The 23,900-nt window shown below is 38.7% G+C and overlaps 1 protein-coding gene across 5 annotated transcripts in view; it reads right to left on the reverse strand.

The window, feature by feature from the left end:
- Positions 1-227: 227 nt before the first annotated feature.
- The window catches only part of RNF144A (ring finger protein 144A), a 62,167-nt gene continuing 38,494 nt past the window's right edge, over positions 228-23,900 (reverse strand). For all 5 annotated transcript variants that reach the window (XM_072332660.1, XM_072332656.1, XM_072332658.1 and 2 more), the window contains 6 exons: positions 11,945-12,049; positions 11,684-11,744; positions 10,483-10,690; positions 9,270-9,417; positions 7,863-7,952; positions 228-4,824 (listed from right to left, as the gene is read on the reverse strand). In XM_072332660.1, coding sequence (XP_072188761.1) covers positions 4,693-4,824; positions 7,863-7,952; positions 9,270-9,417; positions 10,483-10,690; positions 11,684-11,744; positions 11,945-12,049 — 744 coding nt within the window. In that variant the 3' untranslated portion in view covers positions 228-4,692. The remainder of the gene's footprint in view (positions 4,825-7,862; positions 7,953-9,269; positions 9,418-10,482; positions 10,691-11,683; positions 11,745-11,944; positions 12,050-23,900) is intronic.

The following is a 23,900-nucleotide window of genomic DNA, read 5'->3' on the forward strand; positions in this document are numbered from 1 at the left end:
GTCTCCAGAAATGCCCAAATTCACTCTCTTGGCTCATGTGGGAGACCAGGAGGCAGAAACCTCAGCTGTGCCCAGAAGCGAGGTAGGAAGTCCTCAAGACTGTGTGTGCTCTGAAGGGAGGAGAGGCAGATAAGCATAAGCAGTCCTACCATAACAGAAGTACTTTTCTTTAGTGGACACATAACCCTGAAAAATGGCTTGGAAGAATCACAGGAGACACATTCGTTTAAAATATCTATTGAAATTACAAATTAAACTCTTCAGTATGATTCAAAGTACAAAACACAACATTAAAAGGCATTCAACAGCTCTTTTATACATCACAGTGTTAGTGGCACAAAATGTACTTACATTTCAAATACATCAACAGAACTGTTTTTACACTTGGTCAAATACATTATTTATACATACGCATGACTCCTTCATGCTTATCCCTATGCAAGTTTAAAATACATCCATGATAAAATGATCAAGAAAGGTTCCGTTATGTACCACGTTCCTGTACCTAATGCTTCTGGAATTCTGATGAGAGATACACAAATCAAAGCAATAATGAAGACCATAGGGCTCTAAACACAAACAGCATGCCTTACTTAGTATAAGTGCACTAGCAATTAAGCACTGATGCAGGTTTGTTTTTTCTATGTCCTTAATATCACTGTCATCGACAACCACCTTTCTACCTGTTTTCCTCTGGATTGTAGATAATATGTGTGAAACGTACAAGCTTTGGTTTTAAAGAGCTAACCTGCACAAAGCTTTATGCATGCTGCACCATACTGGGATGAAAACTGTATATATTAAGCATATTTATTCCTATGCAGTAAAAGAACTACAGATGAAATGCGTGAAACTTCATTTTTATTTTCCTGCCCATTCGAATTTTAAATGAAAAGCACTTCATCTTTTTCTGATCCATGAATCTTTCATTGTCAGCTCTATAAACAAGAGAGCTTTTCTCTAACTTTGATTGTGTTTCCTGCATGTCAGGACATCAACTGTAAGCTAAGAGTTTCACCATTCAGCTCTTATTTTGCCTGAATATTTGAGGGAAGATCATGCTGCTTGATACATGGGAGAAAGTACCCCAAATTCTTGACATGCTAAGATCAATAGTAGGAGGTTTTAGATTGAAAGACAATCTGAATTACATTGAAGGATTAACATAAATCCACTGCAAGGATTTATATATAACCTTTCATCAGAGAATCTTGAAAGGCCTTAAAACAAAAGGATTTGTCCTCACAACCCTCCTGTGAGGTAGGCGAACGTTGGTCCATCCGCGTAAAGGATGGTTAAATTGAGAGAAAAGGAGATAAGTGACTTGTCCAATGTCACATAGAAAAGACCCAGTTCTACTGCCACTGAAGTTGGTGAGAGCTGTGCTGATGATCTCACACAGGGCTGACTTCAGTCCAATGGTAAGTCTAGGGAGATTCAAAGTCTCTGGAGCCTGCACTCCACACTCAGTCCCATGCTCACAGGACAAGAAACTATTTCACCTCAACAGAACGTGCAAATAATGTACTGCTACAAACAACGATAAAAACGGCATGTAAGACAATGTTAACAAACTAAATAATAGCATAGCTATAAAAATGCAACAGAAATCATGCAGTAAATCTTATTTTTCAGGTGAAAATCTAAAAAGCTGTTTTAACAGAGTTTCAGCGGAAAAGCAGCAGAGACATTCACCTCTCCATGTCACGGGGCTTAAGTGTCAGAGTTTATAATAAGGTATTTACAATTCCATGTAAGGGTATCAAATCTCACACTATCAACAGAAGCTATAACATAAGAATGTCCCAAATTCAATGTATCACTGACAGAATTATGCTATGTTGGAAAAAAAAACAACCAACAACAACGTTTAAAAAAATATTAAACAAGAAACAGAACAAAACCAAATCCCCGACAACATACACGGAATGATATTTAGCATACCTGAAAGGACTGGGTATTTGGGAAATATATGCAGGTATATAGTCTACCCCACCATGATATGAATCAGGAGATATGTAACAAAAATCTCCCATAGCAATTCAAGTATGTTGAGATCAGATATGCTGACAGAAGTACAAAGTTTTCTGATCATATCTAATGTTATCTGCAAGTATGGATTATATACACTTTAAATGTCCGTATTTTTGAAGGAATTCTTTATTTTCCCTTTTTAAAATTTGGAAACACATTAATTTTGACACTGATTATTAACTGGCTACAGTATTGTGGGAATCTTCAGCCTTACCGTATTGCCACAGAAAGGCTGTCTCTAAGAAAGGCACAGTAGAAATCAAATCTCAGACAAGGACACTCCAGGTGTTGTTAGCAGGTGGCCACACCTTGGCTATTTCCTATCATCAGCCACTGCCACATGCAGGGAAAACCCTTATCGCTTCTAATTAGGGGAAATCAATGACCCAGGAAATCTTGATGTCCTTTCATCCATTTCTTTTTCTGCAGTTAAACAGAATTGCAAGGTTGCAGTTGAGCTCCACCACCCTGCCTTATGAGCTTACCTGCAGGAAGCCATCCTTTGTAGAAGGGTTTCCATTGCTTCTGCACCTGGAAGCTGTAACTCAGGGCACATGGGCTTACACAGTGCTCTTCCACCAGGGATGGGATATGCACTATTCAGTCTTCCTTACAGATATATTGGAACGGCTAAACAATTTTTAATAATGAAGATATATGAAAAACTATGATAACAAAAATCAGATAAAGATCTGAGCTGTACCTTGCCACAAACAAGCTGAACACATCAAAAAGAGTTCAGACTGGTTGGAAAGCCGCTGTCCATTTTCTTCATATTATAATGAATGAATTCATTAAAATCAAGTAGAATAGATAAATTGCAGATAACTTCTATTTCCCAGAACTGAAACCTGTGTTTAGACACATTTTGAATTTGGATACCATTAAACTAGGAAGGTGAGGGAGGAGAAAAAATCCAAGAGATGTTTTACCAAAAAACAGTGGCCCGCTACAAAACTGTACACTGCAGTCTTCTTGTCTAGCAGATGAACATTACAAAATAAAAGGTAATGAAAAGTAGGAGTCATTTCCTTATGCTTGAGCTATGAAACCAAATTCCCAGCCTGTGAGAGCAGCCAGAAGCTGTTGCATTTAAGAGGCTTAATACATTTTCAGTGCAAAGTTATCCTGGCTTCAATGTATTCATCAATCTCAACACACTGACAAAGCGCAGAAATAAACGATGAAAGAAATGTAGTCAAACTTCAGTCTACACATCATTCAGAAGGTTTTCCTCTGGTGTTACACACAGATATGCTCATCAATTCAGGTGCTTCATATTTCATGGAGACAAGTTATCAATCAAATTTCTGCCAGCTTTCGAATGAAAGCAAAATGGTTTCCAACCAAAATATTCCTGAAGAGAAACTACAGTGATTAACAGTAGGTTGACTAGCACACTTTATTACCCTGGAAACACACAGCACTGAATTCTGCAAAATTATTACATTGAGTTAGTGATTATTTGTCAAATGAAAGCTTGTTTCATCGCTGTATTGTTATTAAATAGCACAAACCATAGATATTAACTATGACAATGGGCTAAGTAGTTTAAATGTTAACTTCCACAAATATCCCAGGCATTCTTCATTATTAACTACAGGGATAATCTTGATGTATTTTTATACTTAGAAGGAAAGATTTGCTGATAATCCAAGAGTCTGCTAAATAATATAACTAGACCTGTATTTTTAATACCCGCCCTAAAGACAGAAGCAAGATATTCTGAACTCCCAAAATATTTCAATAGCACAGCTATTTACACATTTGGTTTAAATAAGATTATCTATCTATCTATATAAAAAGATTAAGATACCTGGATTAGAAGTTACATAGCCCTGTAACTGTAGCAGAACTCCAAACAGCAAAAAATAACAGTTCAGAAAAACACTAGTGGTCCAGAGGTAACAATACCATCAATGCATCTTTAAAAGAACCTTGATTAGATTGCAGGTTTGTGTCAACACTCAACCATAAAGCTCCATCAATTCATTTAAAAAATGTAGCTTTCAGTCAAACAAACTTCTAATAAGACTTCAAAATATTCCAGGAAGGCAACAGGACCAACTTTGTCCCTCTGTCCCTCCCTATACTTCAAGAAAGGCATAGGATGGCCTATATGCACCTTTTTGACTTTGTTATACTTGGAAAAATATGCATTAAAAAGGATGTTGTGATAGCATTAACAAAAACACATCATAAAGATGGTAAAGTCACAAAAAAGTTGACTATCCAATTCAAATGATAGACAACTTACACATATACAGGAATAAGACATCAAATTTTGAAGCAAACAAATATGCAGAGAGTTTTGATTTATATGCATCGTTAGCTTGTGTTGCTGAAGTCATTCAGCACCGTTCCCAGTCCTCCAGCAGGGCCAGAGAAACCTTTTGCATTATGTTTTAGCAATATCACCTCTTTCTTTCAGATAGCTACCTGGGTCTGTGGTCTCCCTTAAGCACCAAACTTGCCTTTCATTACTGTCCTTGTCTATTACCACCTGATCTATGCAACAGTTCCTGGAACCAAGACTGTGAGTCAATGAAAAGCAGAACAGGGCAAGTAAGGCTACAGCAATGTAAGTGCAAGAGAGAAACATCAACAGCAATAATAAAATCAAAACACATGTTGCGATGAGTCCAATCTTCCCTTGGTCTAGGTAGGTAGAGGGTCATCATCTCCTTTATTACATTTGCACTTGCAGCACAGAACAAATGGAGTAGCAAGTAAAAGGAAAGGGGAGGCCACCAAAAGTAGAAGACCAAATCCTGCAAAGATTCCAACAACCTGCAAAACAAAGGAATAACACTGTTAGGGATGATAACTGTCTAGATTCTGATGACATCAGCACATCATCAGTATGCTTTGGAAGGATCTTAGCAACTGCCACTGGCCTCACCAGAGCTGCAGCTTTTTCCTGTGTGCATGCTATAGTCAACTCCCCACATCAGCAAACATGAGAGAGCAAATGTTCATGTTTTGTTGCTACAGTCAGAACCATGCTACATGATTCAGCTCCATCATGCAATGTGAGGCAGCTATTTGCCTATTTTATTTTTGTTGCATTTGGAACAGCTAATGAAACAACCAACTAGGCGCCTTTTTCTTGATCAAGCCTCAACATTAAGTACCAGAATCAAGACTACAAAACAGGTTCCCACTTGAGAAGCTCCCCTCTTTTCCTGGAGAAAGATCTGAAAAGAAGCAGTCAAGGTTCTGGTATTGTTCATGAAGAATCTTCCTACCAGTAGAAACACAAGCCTGGAAATCCCAGTCACAGACTACAAACACTATGGGCTGAAGGCCAACTATTGCATGTCTAATGGTTTTTTTGTACTCAGAATCGAGCTAATTCTGCTGTTTCAGGGGACATGACCTAACTCCACCTAAAAGCACTTGTTTTATTCATTGACATTACTGATCACTCCCTTCACAGAAGGGGCAGAGGACATCAAATCATCCATCCTCTCAGTGTGCCCAACTATCAGTTTCTACAGAGTTTAATTTGGATTTTATTTATTTATTTATTTTAATTCAGGCAGAGGGTCACTGCTTGAGGAAGTTTCCCATTTGTCACAGACAGCTGCAACCGTATGCCTGCAAATTATTGAAGCAAATCACTTAGATTTATTCGCACGAGAGTGACTGCGAATAATTTTGAATAATGGAGGCAGGAGGGGAATGCTAATCTGCCAGCAACTCCTTGAAACAGAAGGCAAAATGAAATTACAGTTCAGTACTCATTAAGAATTCTCCTAGCCAGGGCTATATATGCCGCTTCAACTAGCTGGCAAATATTTAATTTGCCTTGGAAGAGAAGGGATGATTTACGAGTGCTTTTGCCCGCCATGGACCATTTCTCTTTCTGATTGCTAGGCACTTCTCTCGTGCAGTTCTGTGAGCGATGCATTTTGGAGCGGCAGCGGCAGGAGATGGCGCTGTGGGATAAACAGCACAGCGACGAGCAGCTCCTGGTCAGTCTCTTCAACTTGCCCCGGCTTCTTCCTTCCGCCTTTGGCGGTCTAGGGATAAGGAGATCAAGCCTCCTTGTTCTAATAGTTCTATCTCTTTCTTTTTCAGCTCAAGTGGTGTGCACATTTCATTACTCATGCTTTTTTTGGAAGTGCCGACAATCTGATGCAACTTCCATTTACTAATCTCTGCATTCGTTTGCTACTGACATAAAATAAAGCTAACTTCTCATCTTCATAAACCACAAGCTGTAACTGGCTTTGACTACCTCTGCAGTTCATGCAATAAAGTACACTAGAGGTGAGACAGAACCAAGCTGGTAGGTACCAAGTCATTTGACTGGACTGAAAAGTACCTATATTTATGAGATCCTATTTACAACTTCTTTTCAGCCTCATCGTGGCATTATTAAAGACATAACTAGGTTTCACTTTAATTTTCTGTTTGTTTTGTGGTGTTTTCGTTTGTTTGGGCTTTATTTCTTTTTAACTATAGGTTGCTGACTGAGAGTTACTTATTTTCTACTGGTTTCAGTTACTCTAAAGAAGTCACTGCCCTATGCAGCATCAAACCATTCCTTCTAGCCAAAAGAAATATATCATTTTTTTTAAATCCACAAACAATAAAATAAAGTCTCACTTCAATTTTCCTTGGATAAATACTCAAAGAAACTTAACATATGAAAATGAATTCAACATTGACTTGCCATTAGTAGGCTTAGCAGAAATATATCCTCATTGGAAGAAAAGTCTTTTTTCTCGACAATGACCAGAATGTCAAACATGCTGTCAATCAGTCACACTTGTACTAACTACTGTTGTGAAGGACAGATTCCAAACATCAAGTGAGTCCCCTCTATTACAGATATACAGAGAAAGCTTATGTACATAAACTGTGGTGCTATGGAGGGAGAAGGCTGCGATCCTTCTCATTTCATTTGTTTGTCCAGAATTCATGTTTATTCTCAAACAGAAAGAAAACTGTACTTCAGGAAGCTTTATTCATCCCAAGATAAGGTAGATATTAACTGGCAGACAGTTAATTTAGGAAGAGATGAATTAGATATGCAGGTATTTTGTTATCTCTGAAATGACCGTCTATTCTACAGCAGCAGATCAGACTAAGTCACACTGGCATTTATATTATATGAATGAAAGTAGTGCAGATCATGCTTTTATTACAAGCATTCACACTGGGTCCTGCCAGACTGATTCTAGAGTACAAGAGGTATCCTCAGACTCTTTGTAACTGTCAATATGAATCCACGTTTGAAACTACTAATAAGATCACTGGGTTACGAGCTAGACAACCATGCTCTGTCTAACTTCTGTGAGTGAGTCAACTTGAAGTCTTAGCAAGATAGTGAGCATAGAATGGCCTGGGTTAAAAAAGACCACAATAATCACCTAGTTTCAAACTCCCTGCCATGTGCAGGGTCACCAACCAGACTGCCCTGAGCCACATCCAGCATACTCAGGCTTATTCCTTTCCATTTCTATACTGGTAGCAAAAAAATCTCTTGGAGGATAAGTTTCCCATTTGACTATAGGGGTGCTTGCAAAGCAGATTTCCACCACATTTACTGAGAACATATTTGGACTGGGACTTAACTTATTTCAGCAAACATAATCTTTTATAGCTTCCCGTAGCTTTCTGCCACAGGGTGTCCTTTTTGGGAGAGCAAACTGTTTTTCTTCAAGCTGCTGCTCTCTTTAAATCTGCTATGGACATCTGCTACCACTCAGAACAGAATTTTACTCTGAGATGTTAAAATAAGTAAGGCAAAGGAAGGCACTGTTATAGTATTGTTTCTCCATAGATCCATACAGTGCTTTTAAAGATCTGAGTTTTACCTGTGTTCTGTGCCAGATAACAGATGCCCTGGAGTGTCCCAGCTTATTTCGACAAGGTCCTTTGTCATAATGTATGAGGAGAAAGTCATCCTACAAAATATTCAATAGAAAAGTAGGCAATAAACCCAACAAAATATTAAACAGAAAGGTAAGCAATATACAGAAGTACAAACTGTTCTTCAAATTATTGAATACTACTTCCTGAGAACTCAAAACCAGGAATTGTACAAGAAGGTAAAAGTTTGGAGGACATGACCATGTTCAACCTTTGTGAAGTGCCTTTGTTTACAGTTAAGTGTCTTCACAAATGGGTTTGTATAGGAATTCTCAAGTGTACATAAGGAATCTGTTCTCTCAAAGACTCTCAAATATTTAGTGCTAAGTTTAGAAAGAGGATCCAAGAAGAAAAGCTGCCCAAGACACATACACACATGTAAGGAACAAAGGAGAATAAATACTTGTACCACAGGCTTACCAAGCTTGATTTATTTTATTAATTGAAAAATAAAAGTAAAGCCAATGCAGATTTTTGAGAAATGATTCTGCTATCTGTCCTACCATCCTTTCACAACCAAACCAAGACAGCAGGCCAAGTACCTGGGGAACACTCCTTTTTAACTGACCATGTAACACGTTTGCAATTGTAGGTCTGTTGGTAAAACATTAGAATGGGACAACCATAGGATCTCCTTACTCTGAATAGCTCTTGGGAGCCTAAAACATTTCCTTTGCTATTGTTAACAATGCTATAAAATAAAACGGATGACATGGAAACAGATGTTGTATACTGCATATACTCTGATCTTTGGGCACAATAACAGGCTGATTTAAAGAAAGTAAACACAGCAACAGTTTATAGACTGACAAATTACTGGTATTAGAATAACACTGAGTTATTTTTTATATATGAGATCTACTGCTTGTCCCATGGAAACAATAAGCAGTAAACAAACCCAAGTGCTAGCCCCCTGCATGGTGATGCACTAAATCTAGTGTTTGTCTGTTACATTTCCATGAACTGAGAACACTGCTATACTTATCCTGTAACTTCTTCAAGAAAGGGAACATTGAAAAGTCAGTGCTAAATAAAGCAGTATTAAAAAACAGGCCAAAAACTCCCACGATAAGTGCTTTGTAAAGATTGAAAACAGAATATTTCCACAAAATTGTACTTCATGATAATTTTTTCCTACCTCGCATGGACAAAATGCTAAGATCACACAGGTCAGACAAATAAAATGGAATATACAAATTCCACTACATTACCAGCATCAGCTCTGCTGGGCCCCAGTGCACGAAGTTATGCAGAAGACAATGATCTAGTATTAATTAATAAATGAGACAGCTGGATAGCAAAACAATGAACTTCTAATCTCCTGAGAATCAGAGCGTACCGCATCTACTCACATCGAGAGATTCCAGACAGTACCAGCAAAAGGCGTGTTTGCAGTTCTTACACATCATTTGGGCACAACCCTCATCTCGTTCAATGTAAACTTTACACTTTGGACAGCGCTTGATTGGAGCATCGTCTTCTTCCACTTTAAAAACAGAACTGTCGGAGACAGTAAGAAACTTATACGATATGCAGAGTTCAGAAAAGAAATTTTTAAGAATTTTTAAGTTATGTTTAAAAACTATTGAGATTGCATATTACTGCTTTCCATAAGGATCTTCTCTAGAAATTGCCCTCCAGAATAAGAACCATTTTTGAGTAATGCTGTTATTTCAAATTCGATCTCTTCATCTCTAACACTGTCCTAATGAAACATGGATCATAAGTTACATCAGCACCTCTTCTTCTTCTCTTATACCACTATGTAAAGCTGTAGGACACTGCCTCGTGCAGTGAGCACAACAAAGAGGAAACAGTGGAAGAACATTTAATTCCACTGAGTAGCTTTATACCCTGCAGAGCCTTTATGCATGCCAAACACTGAAATGTGCCTTGAAAAATGTTACTTCCTGTAGCCACTGCCAGTGGGAGATAGACTAACTGATGGGGAATCAATTGATTGCCCTTTAATCAGTGGCTGGATAAAAGGACATAAGATCTTCAGTCATACTATGGGCAACCATGTCACAGGAAAATACTTTGAATACATGAAGTGTATATGAAACTCCAGATGCAGGTAGCACAAACTGCTGCTGGCACATAAAGCTTGAAAACACTAAGGAAAATTCACCTTAGTTTTTACCTGGGGTAAAGAATGAAGTAAAAAGTAAAAGCAATGGAAAAAACCTAAGGAAAATAGATCAAGCGTTCTAGCTTTCCATGAAGTTAACTGAGATTCTACTTTGATCACACACACACAAAGAGCACATGTGAAAATTACAACTGTTGAACAGGAACTCATTATGACAGCCATATTTTTCCCACTGGGGCAAAAGGGCTGCTGATAGAGGCTGAATGAGTTCCTTTGTGCTTTGCTGGGAATGATGACAAGGGGTGAGGCAGCTGAGAGCTCTATCCAGTTTTGGAATACACGTTTAGAAAAACCTAAATGACTAGGTGAAGGCAAACACCTTTAAACTAAATATCTGGAAATTGCATCTTTACTATTCATACTTATATTTGTTCAAAGATTCAGTATTTTGTTGATCCTTCATAATACTTTACCTTGTTTCTCCTGGAAGAAAAGAGATTGGCATGTTCTCCTGACAGCCTTGACCTGGATGCCAATTAGATTTGCAAACAGAGCAGAACTCAATGTCACAGGCTTTGCACTGGACCAGCTGGGGGTTCTGTGGGCTTGATTCCTGGAGCTGACAAACTGCCTGGCAAGTAGAGGATGGACACCAAGTCCGACATGGATCCAATAGCACTTCTGGACAGGGACATAAAAGAACAAATTTCAAAGGACGAGCCATCCACAACAATATGTTTCAGCTGAGGTTGACTGGCAGGGCATTCAATGCCACACATTTTCAAAGGAAGCTTTTTAATTTATTCTACTCACTCAGATATAAACCTGGTCTGCTTTGCAAACAGCCACCAAAGTGGATTTCCAGCATCAGAATTAATTATTCATTTTCATTCACTGAACTATATTTGTTCTGAGAATGAGATATGGTATTTTTCCTCAGTTGTACTTAACAAACAGCTATAGTTATATACCTGTATAACCATACATCTATACAGGTATTATGTACCAAAAAGTGCTTTTACCGTGCCTTGCCCAGTAGGATAGTACTTTCAGTTGGTCTCTGCACTAACATAACCACAAGAATAACAACAGTTATCCAGTTTCACCCCTCTCTTGGAGGCTGTTTACTGGTAAGTTATTTCATATTGCAAAGCCCACTAGAGTCAATAAAAACTCACCACTGTCTTTAGTGGTCTCTAGGCTGGGTTCTTCCCTTAGCAAAAGCCTTATTCTAAGTTCTCTGTGGTCAAATACAAGACTTCACCCAGTTCCACATCACTGAAAGGAACTTGTCAGCTTATATCTTCATAAAAACTAACAAGAGTTATATTATGATTATATACCTAACTGCCTAATATTTCTGTACCAGATTTTAGCATAAGGGATATCCGTGGCTCCTTAAAAAGAATCAGGCTACCTTTACAGCATCACTATAAATAGAAGTCACTCCCTCCCACAGTTATACAACAACACAATACATAGTAATTTTCTTAGTTTATTCCTAGAACATTGCAATGGGCATTATGCCAACAAAAGCAGAAACTATATATGTGTTTTTTCTTTCTGATGATCACACAATTAACACACATGATCTTGTGCAGAACCGGATTCTGGGACTGCTGAGAGGTGATACCATTCCCAAAACTTTGCAATGAATAGTGTTACATACATTACCTCTTTCAAACTGCAGTTTCTTATACCTCTGCATGATTTCTGATGCAACCATGCACTCAATCTGTCGAGGGAAGAAAAAGATAAATTCCCAGTTGAGAACAGTAAGGACATTTTCACCAAATGGAGAGAAAATGCTTGACCTTTCGAGAATTATTAAAAATGTATGCTGGCAACAATGACAGCTGTAACATAAAGAGCAAGATACATTCAGACATTATGGAAAGAAAAAAAAAACAAACACAATTTGCAGTAAAAACATACCTCATTTTCTTGCAAATGACCTCGCTTTGGGCAGGCAGCATCAGGGCAGCTGATTGCTGTTTCTAGACCTTCTTTGATCAAAAGTTCCACGTACTGTTTTAGGCACTGTAAGAGAGTCAAAGACTGAGTTAACTATTCTGCAAGAAGAAGCCACTCAATATTTTAACACTTTTCCTCTGGAACTCTAAAGAACATAAACTTCTTTGAAAAAAAAAAAAATATTGATGTGTCCATTTTACTACTGTGGTCTGTACTCCCAGCATGTACTATGGTTACACTCTCAGGTAGAAAATAGGAAGTTCACTTCCTCATCAAATAATTCTTCCTCTATTTAAAATATGCAGAGAAAAGAAAGGAAAGCAAACAGGAAAAGGAGAGGAGAGGAGAGGAGAGGAGAGGAGAGGAGAGGAGAGGAGAGGAGAGGAGAGGAGAGGAGAGGAGAGGAGAGGAGAGGAGAGGAGAGGAGAGGAGAGGAGAGGAGAGGAGAGGAGAGGAGAGGAGAGGAGAGGAGAGGAGAGGAGAGGAGAGGAGAGGAGAGGAGAGGAGAGGAAAGAAATAATGGGGAAGGGACAAATCAAACAGGGTGCTAGAGGGGGAAAAAAAAAAAAAAAGTAAAAACCTGACTTCAAAAATCTTTGTGTGACTAGAGATCACAACACGGCTTAGTAGGCAGTAACTACCATGGGATAGCTGTCTGTCAAACACACCAGAGAACAAGGAATGTATCTTGCCTTCTGTTTCTAGAAAATAACTATGAAAACTTCATGCTTAAAGATGTATCTCCTTCATAGGAAGCAAAAATGTGAGAATTAGGACTCCCAGCAGAAATTCAGTTTCCATGGGTACCGAATAATAAATATTAGTAGTACTAATACTTTTTCTCTCCTAGCAACCGTAGCACCTTACCTAAGTCATAACTGAAAACGTTGCATCTGACATACTGGCACACAGCATGACTGTCAAGAAGAGAGAGGTCAGGGGATTACTTTAGAAAAAGGGCAAGTCAAGCCCAACCCTCATTAAGTCTTGAAGAATAACCATCCCTCCACCTCCATACGTCTCCTGTCAAGGTGAGTACACAGATGCCTGCTAGGGAGGTGAGGGGAAAGACTAAGGGAGATAAACCCTTTTCTCTGCAGATTCCTCAGCTTCAGACAGCCTGATGCTACAGCAAGAGCAAATGAGGGTCTGTTTGCCAGTGCATGGGTCACACCATGGTGGTCACGTCATGGGCTCAACTAGTACCAGTATACAGCCACAAACCCAGCACCAGCTTGGAAAGGCTTAGTCAGCCCTGCTGAGCCCAGCATTCCCCACTGGAATTCACTGCACAAAGCAGCCTCTGCCCTGCAGCCAGGTCACAAGGCATGAGTTTGGCCCAGCCCTGCACATGTGGCTTGTGGCTGCTGTGGTCCAGGCTTTGAGTCTATTCACTCAGCCAACCCATCTTCAGTTCTCTTTCATAATGTGTCTTTGCTGCTTCTTGCAGTGAACCTATCATGTAACTTAGTGGTTTGTTTCGGATTTTACCTCTCACAGCCTGATTACAGCAAAAACTTCACTTTCTATCCACATAAATTCTGCTGCTATGGTACACAGCACTGCTGGTGACAGCCTACCACTGCTTTGATAGCTTCCAAATAATTTCTGTCTGATTCTCCTTTCCTGCCACTCCTACTCAATAGAGAAAACAGGTCTATTATTTATCTACTTATTTATTTATTTTTGGAATAGGAAAACAGACTAGATAATTGATATCTTTAAAAGTTTTATACGCATTAGAAAAACCCTTTGTGATGAATCAGGGCCTTCATCTTCTTTATAAGCAAGGATTTATTGGAGATAAGAGTTCATTTAGCAGATGTTTGACTTGCAGAAGGTTCCCAGCATTTTACTTTTATCCCTTCAGAGAGGTGTACTGCTTTAAGATGACTGCTAGCAGCAATGATGGCAGAATGAGCTCTACAAGAACCAGGTCCTAGGTTGCGTGCCTTGGCAGGCTGTGATTTCAGCTGGAACGAGGTATTAGCATGCCATAATGACACTGTTGGCTCTTCCCCTTCCCCTCCATTTGCAGATGCCAAGTGTAGATTAAAGTAAAACCGCATACATTTTTAATGCCAGCACTTAGCACTTATAGAAAGTACTTTTCGAGCTGAATGAGCTTTGCTATCATTAATCATTTATGTGGTTAATTCCCTCAGCCTGTTTGGGAGCATCGCCAAAACCCATTTGATTTGTTTCTCTTTCTTCACATCTTCCAAGGAAGGATATAGCTCATCCCTGCCACAGACAGTGTCCAAGGCTTTCCCTTTCCACTGATGTGGCACTGGCACTACATACTCAAAATGAACCCAACTAAAGTGCACTTCTGATGCTGTGCTTTCTGAGAATAGAGATGCTGTCTTCAGTCCATGAAGTATCACTAGTCAACTAGGTAGAGGATTAAACATTTTATTCAGTCAGTCAAGACTTCTCCAGTCTAGAGATTTCTCAGGTAGAAAAGGGGTAAGCCAGAGAGGTGGCAATGCAGTTTGAAGCAAAGGCTAGTTGTGGAGTGAAAGCAGACACAAAATGTGCTACTTGCAGCAAAAAAAATTGGTGCAGTACTGGAAATGCACAATTAAAACAGTAGTGTGTAACTGGGTACCAAATTATAATGGAAAATTCATTAAAATACAAATAACTTTTATAAAAAGTCAACAAATGGCTGCTCATTTTCTGTGATGGTTTAAGGGGTCTCACATTGAGAGAAAATATCCTAACAGCCTTCCAACTAAGGCAATAAGGTACCATTATAGGATGATCGAAAAATATATAAATCACCCAAAATAACATTCCAAATGAACTGCATTACATAAAATTCTTCAGAGAAAATGGGAGCTGGAGCAAGTAACGTAACGACAGAAGCACAGAAAAGGAGCAAGATATCCTTCCTTTTCTACAGCGGCCCTTATGAAACTAATGTGTCTTTATTTTTTTTTTAATTGACACATGTCAAGGGAGAGTTATTCATATTTGAAACAATACTTTTACTGGATTCTAATTGTTTTCTTCTTTAAAAATACTTTGTCAGTAATTAAATATCTAAATATTTAATTGAGTCATACTCAAAGATACTCTATACCTCCATGGATGGAGCATCCACAACCTCCTTGGGCAACCTGTCCCAGTGTGTCACCACCCTCTGAATGAAAAACCTTCTCCTAATATCTAACACAGATACCCCCATCTCAGTTTACAACTATTCCCTCTTGTCCTATCACTTCCCATCCCTATAAATAGGCATTCCCCTTCCTGTTTTTATGCTCCCTTCAAGTATTGGAAGGCCACAATGAGATCTCCCTGGAGCCTTCCCTTCTCCAAGCTAAACAAGCCCCTTCCTTCAACCTTTCTCCATTGGAGAGGTGCTTCAGCCCTCTGATCATCTTAATGGTCCTCCAGTCCCATTCCAAGAGCTCTGCGTCTTTCCTGTGCTGGGGCCCCCATGCCTGGATACAGTACTCCAGATGGGGCCTCACAAGAGCTGAGTGGAGCGGGACAATCACCTCCCTCTCCCTGCTGGCCACCCAGAACAGTATTACTGCAGCCCAAGTGCAACACCTTGCACTGGGCCTTGTTGAACCATATTAGGCTCACATGGGCCCACTTCTCCAGCCTGTCCAGGTCCCTCTGGATGGGCTTTTTAAATTAAAACAAGCTTGTAATATACCATCATATATAAATGTTAGACAAGGAACCCAATGAAAACACTACCATATAACTATTTCAACTTCCCTCAGACACAAGTAAACAAACCATTGCACAATATGTTTCAGACAGCAGGTCAAGACTCATCACATGCTCCAGTTGCTGTCAAACAGCATAAGATCAGTCAGAGCAGACTGATTAGTTCCCCTGAGCAATACACTTGTGCTTTCCCCTATGATTGCATACTCTTTGTGTGTTCCTGCTTGTCCTTTTTCTGTACATCAGTGTTGTCCTTTCCTACCAGCTATTGTCTTGATGACTGGTAATCTAAGAATCCTCCTGTCATTGCTGCTTTCCTGACAAAGGGCAGGAATGCATCCATTGGAGGAGTTTAGGCTTAAACCCATTTTCCCACAAGGACCTACTGAGATCCCAGTTCAGGTTTACTATGAGCATGGTATACGTCTTCATCTTAGATTTTAATTTGCTTCAGCAATAGAGGACTCGAAGGAACAACTTCCCTTCTGAAGCTGCCAAAAGCACAGACAGATATTTAAGGCTCTGCACAAAGAATTGCACTTCTAACCTTTGTACATCAAGGACCATGATGCTCAGAAAGGTACCATCACAATGACCTTGGAGGTGCTGTTGCCTTAGAGCTGAACATCTTTATGCCTAATGCTATAAAGACCAAAACATCCTATAAGGATCTAAACTGTTTTTTTTTCCCCTAACTTCCAGACTAAAATGTATAATTTCACTGTGCTACACTTAACTCTAACTAACCTGCAAAAGACACAACAAAATCTCAGCATAAACAATTCAAATGTCTGGATATTTATTTATTTATTTATTTGCTTTTAGGATTCCTGCAACAATTATGCCTATTTCTAAGGAAGTTGCCTTGACCTGTTTCTTCTGACATTCAAAACCAAGATAGAACTATCAAAACACATAAGAAGAAAACTTGTTTTTTCCCATATGCAGCAACATCTACCATTTACTTTGAGGGGGAAAAAAAAGTGTTCACTCAGTCTCTAAGGTACGTTTGCAATACAAATGCACCGAATGAAAAACATTTGGAAATACCTTTGGTGAATGACTTCATTTTTTGAAACCGAAGAGCACACCTTCTGAAGAAATTACTGCAAGATTACTATTAAGAACACTCTATTCTAGTATCACGGGAGATAAAAATGACTTTCTGAGATGTCATTTTTCATTTGAAAGTTGGTCAGGCAAGAAGATTATCCTGTATTAATTCCTTAACTGTTGCTACGTGGATTTTCTCATAATGCAGACTTCCAACTAGACTAATGCTGCACATATAAGTATCAAGTCATCTGGGAAATTTCATAAATAAGTCCATGGATTTAGAAAGGCCGAAAAGAGTGACAGGATTGCAGAGCCAAATACATCATCACCATAACATTTATTTCTTAAAGCTTTAAATTTATTTTAGTGCTGGCAGTAAGCCACAGCCCATTCCAAAACAAAATGTGCACTCAAAAATCACTGCATGATGGCATTGGTGAAACAGCCAGGAGAACAACCCTTCACCTTGGGCAGACAATCGCTCTGTTCTGCATTCCACTTCAGAGACACAAGTAAGGGTTGATGTGCTTTCTTCAACATGGAAGATTCTTGTTTTACTTTTTGAACAGAAATTCTGATTCTAAAATTAGAACTCATGACTTCCAATTCAAAGAGGGGAAATGGAAAAAAAACACTGAAAATAAAGTTCATAGTGAGCAATAAAACATTTCCAAGCAAGACTATTATTAGCTAGTCTAAATTAATGAAAGTCCAGCAAATTCTCTATCATCTGTAAAATAGGATTAGATTAATTTCTGTAAATATGCATACATAAAATAAACGTATGCACTCACCCACATATTTATTTAAACCTGCATTTAACAACAGAAGAGATAGGAAATGCTGATTGGTATTTTAAGCTTTACATTACAAATGACAGCAGTCTAGGTGAATATAATCATTCTTTTTGGCCTAACAATCTGTGAAGAAAATAAATATGAAAGGACAAGAAGTGAGAAGTATTTAGCACTGTTTTGTAACTACACATCTTTTTGTGCTAAAAATATTCTGAACCAAAATTTAAATCCATGTGATAAAGGTACAATGATAAGTAAGATATATTAAAAATACACTTCAACAGCTACTTTCAATTGTTCTGTAACATTTTTACATTCTGCATCCCAAGGATTTTTTCTTTATGTTTCTCAGAAGTGAATACTGGGAAGGTGGTACCTTTTCTTGTCAGAAGAGATCATGACACCAAGGTTATTCCACTGCTCTGTGCTAATTCCGTAAGCCAATTCCACAATCTGTCTGGTACATAGGTATTTATACTGGTAGACACTGTGTAAGTCTTTGGGGTAGGTGATGTAATACTAGCTTTTAGCTTTGGATTAGATAGAATAGTAAATAGGAAGCAGAAGGGAACTGGGAAAGAAACCTAGTGTATGAGAGAATGAATGACTGTCCACTGCTAGAAGTAAAAAGCAGAAAGATGAACTTGGGTGCCAACGGCTCAAATAGTGGCTATTACCTTTGGAATAATGCTTTCCTTCCCTTTAGTCAAAACAGAAAATTCACTCAGAACTGGAGAGATTTTCCTTGAAGAAATCATTGTCTAAAGGAAAGTAAAGCTGAACAGTTCCAAAAGGAAAAACTCCTCTAAAATAAACAACAGCATACAGCTGGGTATTGTCTGGAGAGGACTGAATCACGACTGCATTTGGTTTGAGCCTGAGGCTTCCTTAATTCTTGAAGAGTAGGAATTCCTATAGCCATATATTACAGCTATACATTACATTTCTCAATATTTCTGTACATCTTCTGAAAGCAACAAGACTGGCAATCTGGTGCTGAAAAAAAAACGTGCTCTTAATGTCAGCATTTTGTGGAAAGAGGAAAATACTTTGCCAGATTTCAGTGGTATATTTAGAAACATAAACATGTGAGAAGAAAAACATGGTAGTTTTCTTGGAGAGCTTTTAAGCTTCTTTCAAACTTACTGGGTTTTTCTGTGGGTATCTTGTTTCTTCTCTGTGTGTGTGTGTGTGTGTGTGTATGTATGTGTGTGTGTTAAGCAATAGTTATAATCCTGCTCAAACCTATTCATTTTTAATCACAGGCTCAGCTTCAAAATGCTCTTGCACTCCTGCTCCCTTGTGCACAATTCTCAATTGCAGATCTACAGTCTGGCTTTTTAGTATCACCTTAATCCTATTCAAATGACAACTGATTTACTAGGAAATATTTATGTACACTAAATCACAGATATCCCTAAGGCATACACACAAGCACAGCAGTGATTTTTTTTCTCTTTATTAGATATACTGTCACCTATTATGGACAAAATCTAAGAACACAATCTATATGCAACATCAGAAACCTCCTAGATCTGAGACAGATGTATGTGAGACAGATGTTTAATGTCTGTGATTCTATTTCAAATTTTAACAGACCATTTCCACTTACCTAGATATTGTGTCAGAGGTAAGAATTCACTCTCAAAGAAATCCAGACTACCAAAATTGCATTTGTTATTAAACTTCTAATTTATTCATCATCCTTAATAAATCACATGAGAAAACAGCCACTTGATACATAGTACTTCAAATCGAATATCTGAAAGCAATAAGGGAATATTCTTACCCAGTTACCCTTTTCTATATCCTACCTTTTGCTGAAGCAAAAGTCATGCTACACAAGCATGCAAAATTTCACTCTAGTACAAGAATCTACATGGTTCTGCAGCAGAGAAATATTTAGTGCCAAATTTGGTTGCTTTTCCAGTAGAAAGGCAAGCACTGAGAAATGGACCTCGGCCAAGACAAGAGGTGGGAATCATGACAGGTGATAACTTTAGTACCAAAGTATATCATCCTGCTGTAGCCCATATTCTCAGCTTAAATCCAGACACATCTTCTTGCCCATGGATAATGGCCAAATGATAGCTTGGCTGGAGAACATACCTGCAACCTGTTCTTCCGTGCCTCAGGACAAACTCCCTGGGCATCCTTCCCTCAGATATAAAATAAGGTGTTGCCCAAATGTCTTCATGCTCTCGTGATCTGAGAGAACCTCAGGCTAGGAAACAAGCCAGCTGCCAGCCCAGAGAAGAGATTCAACCAGTACAAGTGTCACCGTGCTTAGTGCAAAGGCTCAGTTCTTGATTCATCCTAAGGACATCAGGGCAGGCTTGGCTGCCTTAGCTCTGCTTCTTTCCAAATACTGTCCGACAGTACACCCAAATATCACAGCACTCACTGGCATACACTGCTTAGTTGATGCAAGCAACTTGCAAAGATTATATATGCTAATGAAGGGTGAAGCATTTCTCTGCATCAGTATTCAGCTGTGTCAGTATAAAGACAGGGAAGTTTATCTATAATGTGATCAGTCAACAAATGACTAGGTGAAGCAAGAAGGAACGTAGGATCATCAAGATGCAGCTATTTTCAGAAAGAAATATCTCTGAAAGAGGAATCCTGTTGACTTCTTCTGCAGAACAAATGTCATTAGAATAAGGCTAATATTCTTTGAGGCACAGCAAGTGATGCCTGGGAAAGATCATTAGCAGGACCAAGAAGCAGAAATTACATAAAACTGAAAAACATGTGTGTGTTTTCAGCTGAACATCTCAATTGAGAAAGGGAAAGCAAGGAAGACTTACAGCTGCCTACACTTTTAACTATTTTTTTTACATGGCCATATAAATGTATCACAAAACAGTCTTCTCTTATACAGTTGTACGAGAGAAGTTGCATTTTATTTTTACTTTTTATAATTTCAGAACAGAATGAGTACTTTTGAGTTGGAGACTAATACACCTGAAGCAAAGAACCTTTCACTTTCACATGCAATTTTCACCAGTCAATAAGGAACTAGTTTTCAGAACATCTTGATAAAAACAACTAATGTTTATCGTGCCCAGTAAAATCACGCCAGAGAGGGGAGAGATGAAGGCTCTTAATCAAGCCCAGCTTTCACATAGGGTTCTGCAGTTCCCAACTGCACCTTACTCTGCAAACAGGCCAGTTCATTATCAAAGCAGGGAGCTTTGTCATCATAGCACCTGGGAGCCAGAGCCTGAACTGCCATGTGAACTGCTGTGTAAACACAGTGACCTGTGATCACAAAGCCTTTACTGACACACCACGTGTCAAGATTGGTATCAGTTCTCTGTTAATTTCTGGGGGAAGTGAGAACAAGCAACAAGCTCTAAGCATTGCCAGAAGCTGGTGGGAAACAAGAAAACATTACAGCTGTCAGAAAACTACCCAGAGCTTTATAAAATGGCACAAACCATTTGGTTTTCCCCTCCCTCCTGTTACAAAGCAAGTAGGGCAGCTTCCTTTGGCTGTACAGGGGAGGCAGACAGGCTCACATGCACTCTGCTCCTGGTATCCCCATGGCCCGGGGAAAGTGGAAGCTGCCTATTTTGAAGTGAGAGAGAGTACTAAGTAACCTTTGCATTTTACTGTAATGCAGTAATGCTCTATGTGCTTCCAGTCAATTGCAATTAAAAAATAATGCTTGCTGCCACTTACAGGCAGGATAATAATGTTTGCCTTTCTACTCATAGGTCTTCCATTCAGGTCTTCATCCTACCAAGGAGCTCAGTTAGGGAAATGACTGGAATTAAACAGGTGTGCACAGACAGCCATGATTAGGCAGATAGAGTAATCCTGCTTAAAGAGAAGTACTGATAGCAGGATAGTCTATCACTATACCTACTGTCATGCTATTTAAGATAGAATATGCTTATTTATATTCATATCAGTTAAGACAAACTCAGAGCGATGCCTAAAGCACCAGAGAAGATGAACCATCTCAGAGAACGAGTATATACTAGCAGAGAAGCTAACATTGCTATACCAGTTTTATAATACAGTCACAGGCAGTTATGGCAGCAGAGAGTAAGGCTTATCATAGATGTTGTTTGCTAATTCAGAACTTCTATTTTGCATCTGAGTAGCGCTCATCCTTTCTGCTGGTAGTAAGATAGATTGCAGATGAGTGATTAAAACAGATTTCTCTCTCAACAAAGACAAGTTCTCTCTCAGGCTTTTTATTTCTTGTAGAAATTTGCTCCCCTAAGCTCCCCACTTAATTTTTATTTTGCTTTTTAATTGAGAAAAGAAAGTAATGAGTCTATTGGTACCAGAACGATCAGTACTACATAAAAACTTAAATAGAATTGAACGGACTTAAGTCAAGAGGATCTTAGCTTGGCTTGAGAAAGACTGCTGCCATCTCTTCAGCACACTATTCAGATTTATTACAGATTATCTGTATGCTTTATATAGTATCTAAAAAATGCACACAACCTGTGTTAGCTCAGCAGCTAACTTATTAACTGGAACAAAACCAGCTGTAACTTAAGTACATATACAATTGATAAGGCACCAAGGGAACATCCTGTCCCTTAAAACTTAAGAGAATTTCAACATAGTTCATAAAGTGGTGGGAACTGAAAGCAGCAAATGGGCTAAATTTGCTCCTCTTCTACCTCCCATAAAAGAAAGTAGGCAAAGGCTAGATAATAACTAAAGGATTTTGGAGCAGTATCTGCATACTTTGGACAGACTCTATGTATAAAAGATTCAGTAGACCGTACTAAGACAAGTAGAAATACACCTGGAGAAGTATTTGGCCTGAAAGGTTTCGATCTTGATATACCTCTATATAGATAAATATAAACAGAGAGATTTTACATATATATCTGTGTATGTATTACATATATACATTTGTGTACACATATACACAATTTTGTTCTGGTTTCTTGCTTTTATGTCAAAGACTGAAGATAAGCAGTGACCTCTGCATTGACAAGAAGGAGGAGAGAAAGAAAAAGAGGTATCAAATAGAAGTATGAAAACTGTTTTTGCCACAGCTCTTCCTCCTGGCTCTGACCCTTCAGTCTAAATCTTGCAGGCTGAGACAGAATATTACAAAGAGACCTTTCAAGTGCAGTGTTACTGGCATGTAGGCAGAATTCAGATCACCATGCAAATTCCTCAATCCTAATATTTCTGCCTGCAAGCCTTTACTCCCTTATAACCATAGAAGTGCTACCGTTAAGATCTCATGAAGGATTGTCTCTTGCCAACATTTATACAATAACACAAAAATTGCTATTCAGAAAGATAGAATGGGGGCACCCTCCCTCTCTGGTGGAGCTGTGCATGGGTTTAATAGAACAGACTGCCATTCCTGAGTTGATGAGATAGAGAAGCTACAATTTCCCATTGTACTGTTTTGCTAGTTGTGGCTACTAGTACAATACATCATCATAGTTTTTTTTATTGTTATGATTGTTAATGCAATGCACACACAGTGCTACTGAGCTCTCTCAGTTTTTTGTACATTTGTATCCATTAGGAATATACCTGCTTGATGTACCAGAGAGACAAAAGCCTAGAGAACAGAAAGGAAAATAAGCTGCCAGCTGTTAGCTTTTTGTTTCTTCATTTTCTGAGTACTGTCAACATCTTTGTCTTCCTGGAATCGGTTCAACAGGGGAAATCTTAAGCATGCTTTTTAAATCTGAATAAAAAAAGTAAGGCATTAAAGCCTTTTAAGGTCACTTTTTCCTACTATAAATTAGCACAGAGGAGGTAGCTTTAAATTTCAAGATAGGGTGTCTTGCAGCAGTCGCTTTTCCCAGGAGAAGTAATTAATTTTGCATGTTTTGCTCAGAAAGATTTCATGATAGCATTCATCTCCTTATAGATAGAAACTGAGAATAAAGCAAACAGAATCACTTCATTTTTGGTGAATTTATTTTGTATTATGTAGGTTGCTCTGAAAGTAATGCCTCCTATTTTATTTCCATGGGAGCTACAACAGCTACAAGAGAACAGTAACACTATTTGATAGAGCAAATTGTCTGCACCAGCAAAAGTAACCCACTGTTTCACAGCTGCTATGACAGTGCCATTGCTGAAACACACCACCTACTGCCTCACTGTGCTCATATCTACTGTTTGTTCTCCAGAAATGTTCAGTGAGCACCAATTGATGTTAGTGAGAGTAATTTCTTTTTCTTGCATGGAGGAATTTAATTACACACCTTTGTTTCATACACACTTCCATGTTGGATACCATCTTGTTAGACTGTTTCTCTGCTGCCATTTGTTACATGGCAACAAAATGAGAAAGAATACTGGTGGGAAGGTTCAGTCTCTACTGGCATACCACCAACATATGCCTCTGATATCTGGGGCCAGTGTCA

This window comes from Excalfactoria chinensis, chromosome 3, assembly GCF_039878825.1.
Source record: "Excalfactoria chinensis isolate bCotChi1 chromosome 3, bCotChi1.hap2, whole genome shotgun sequence".
Taxonomy (NCBI): domain Eukaryota; kingdom Metazoa; phylum Chordata; class Aves; order Galliformes; family Phasianidae; genus Excalfactoria; species Excalfactoria chinensis.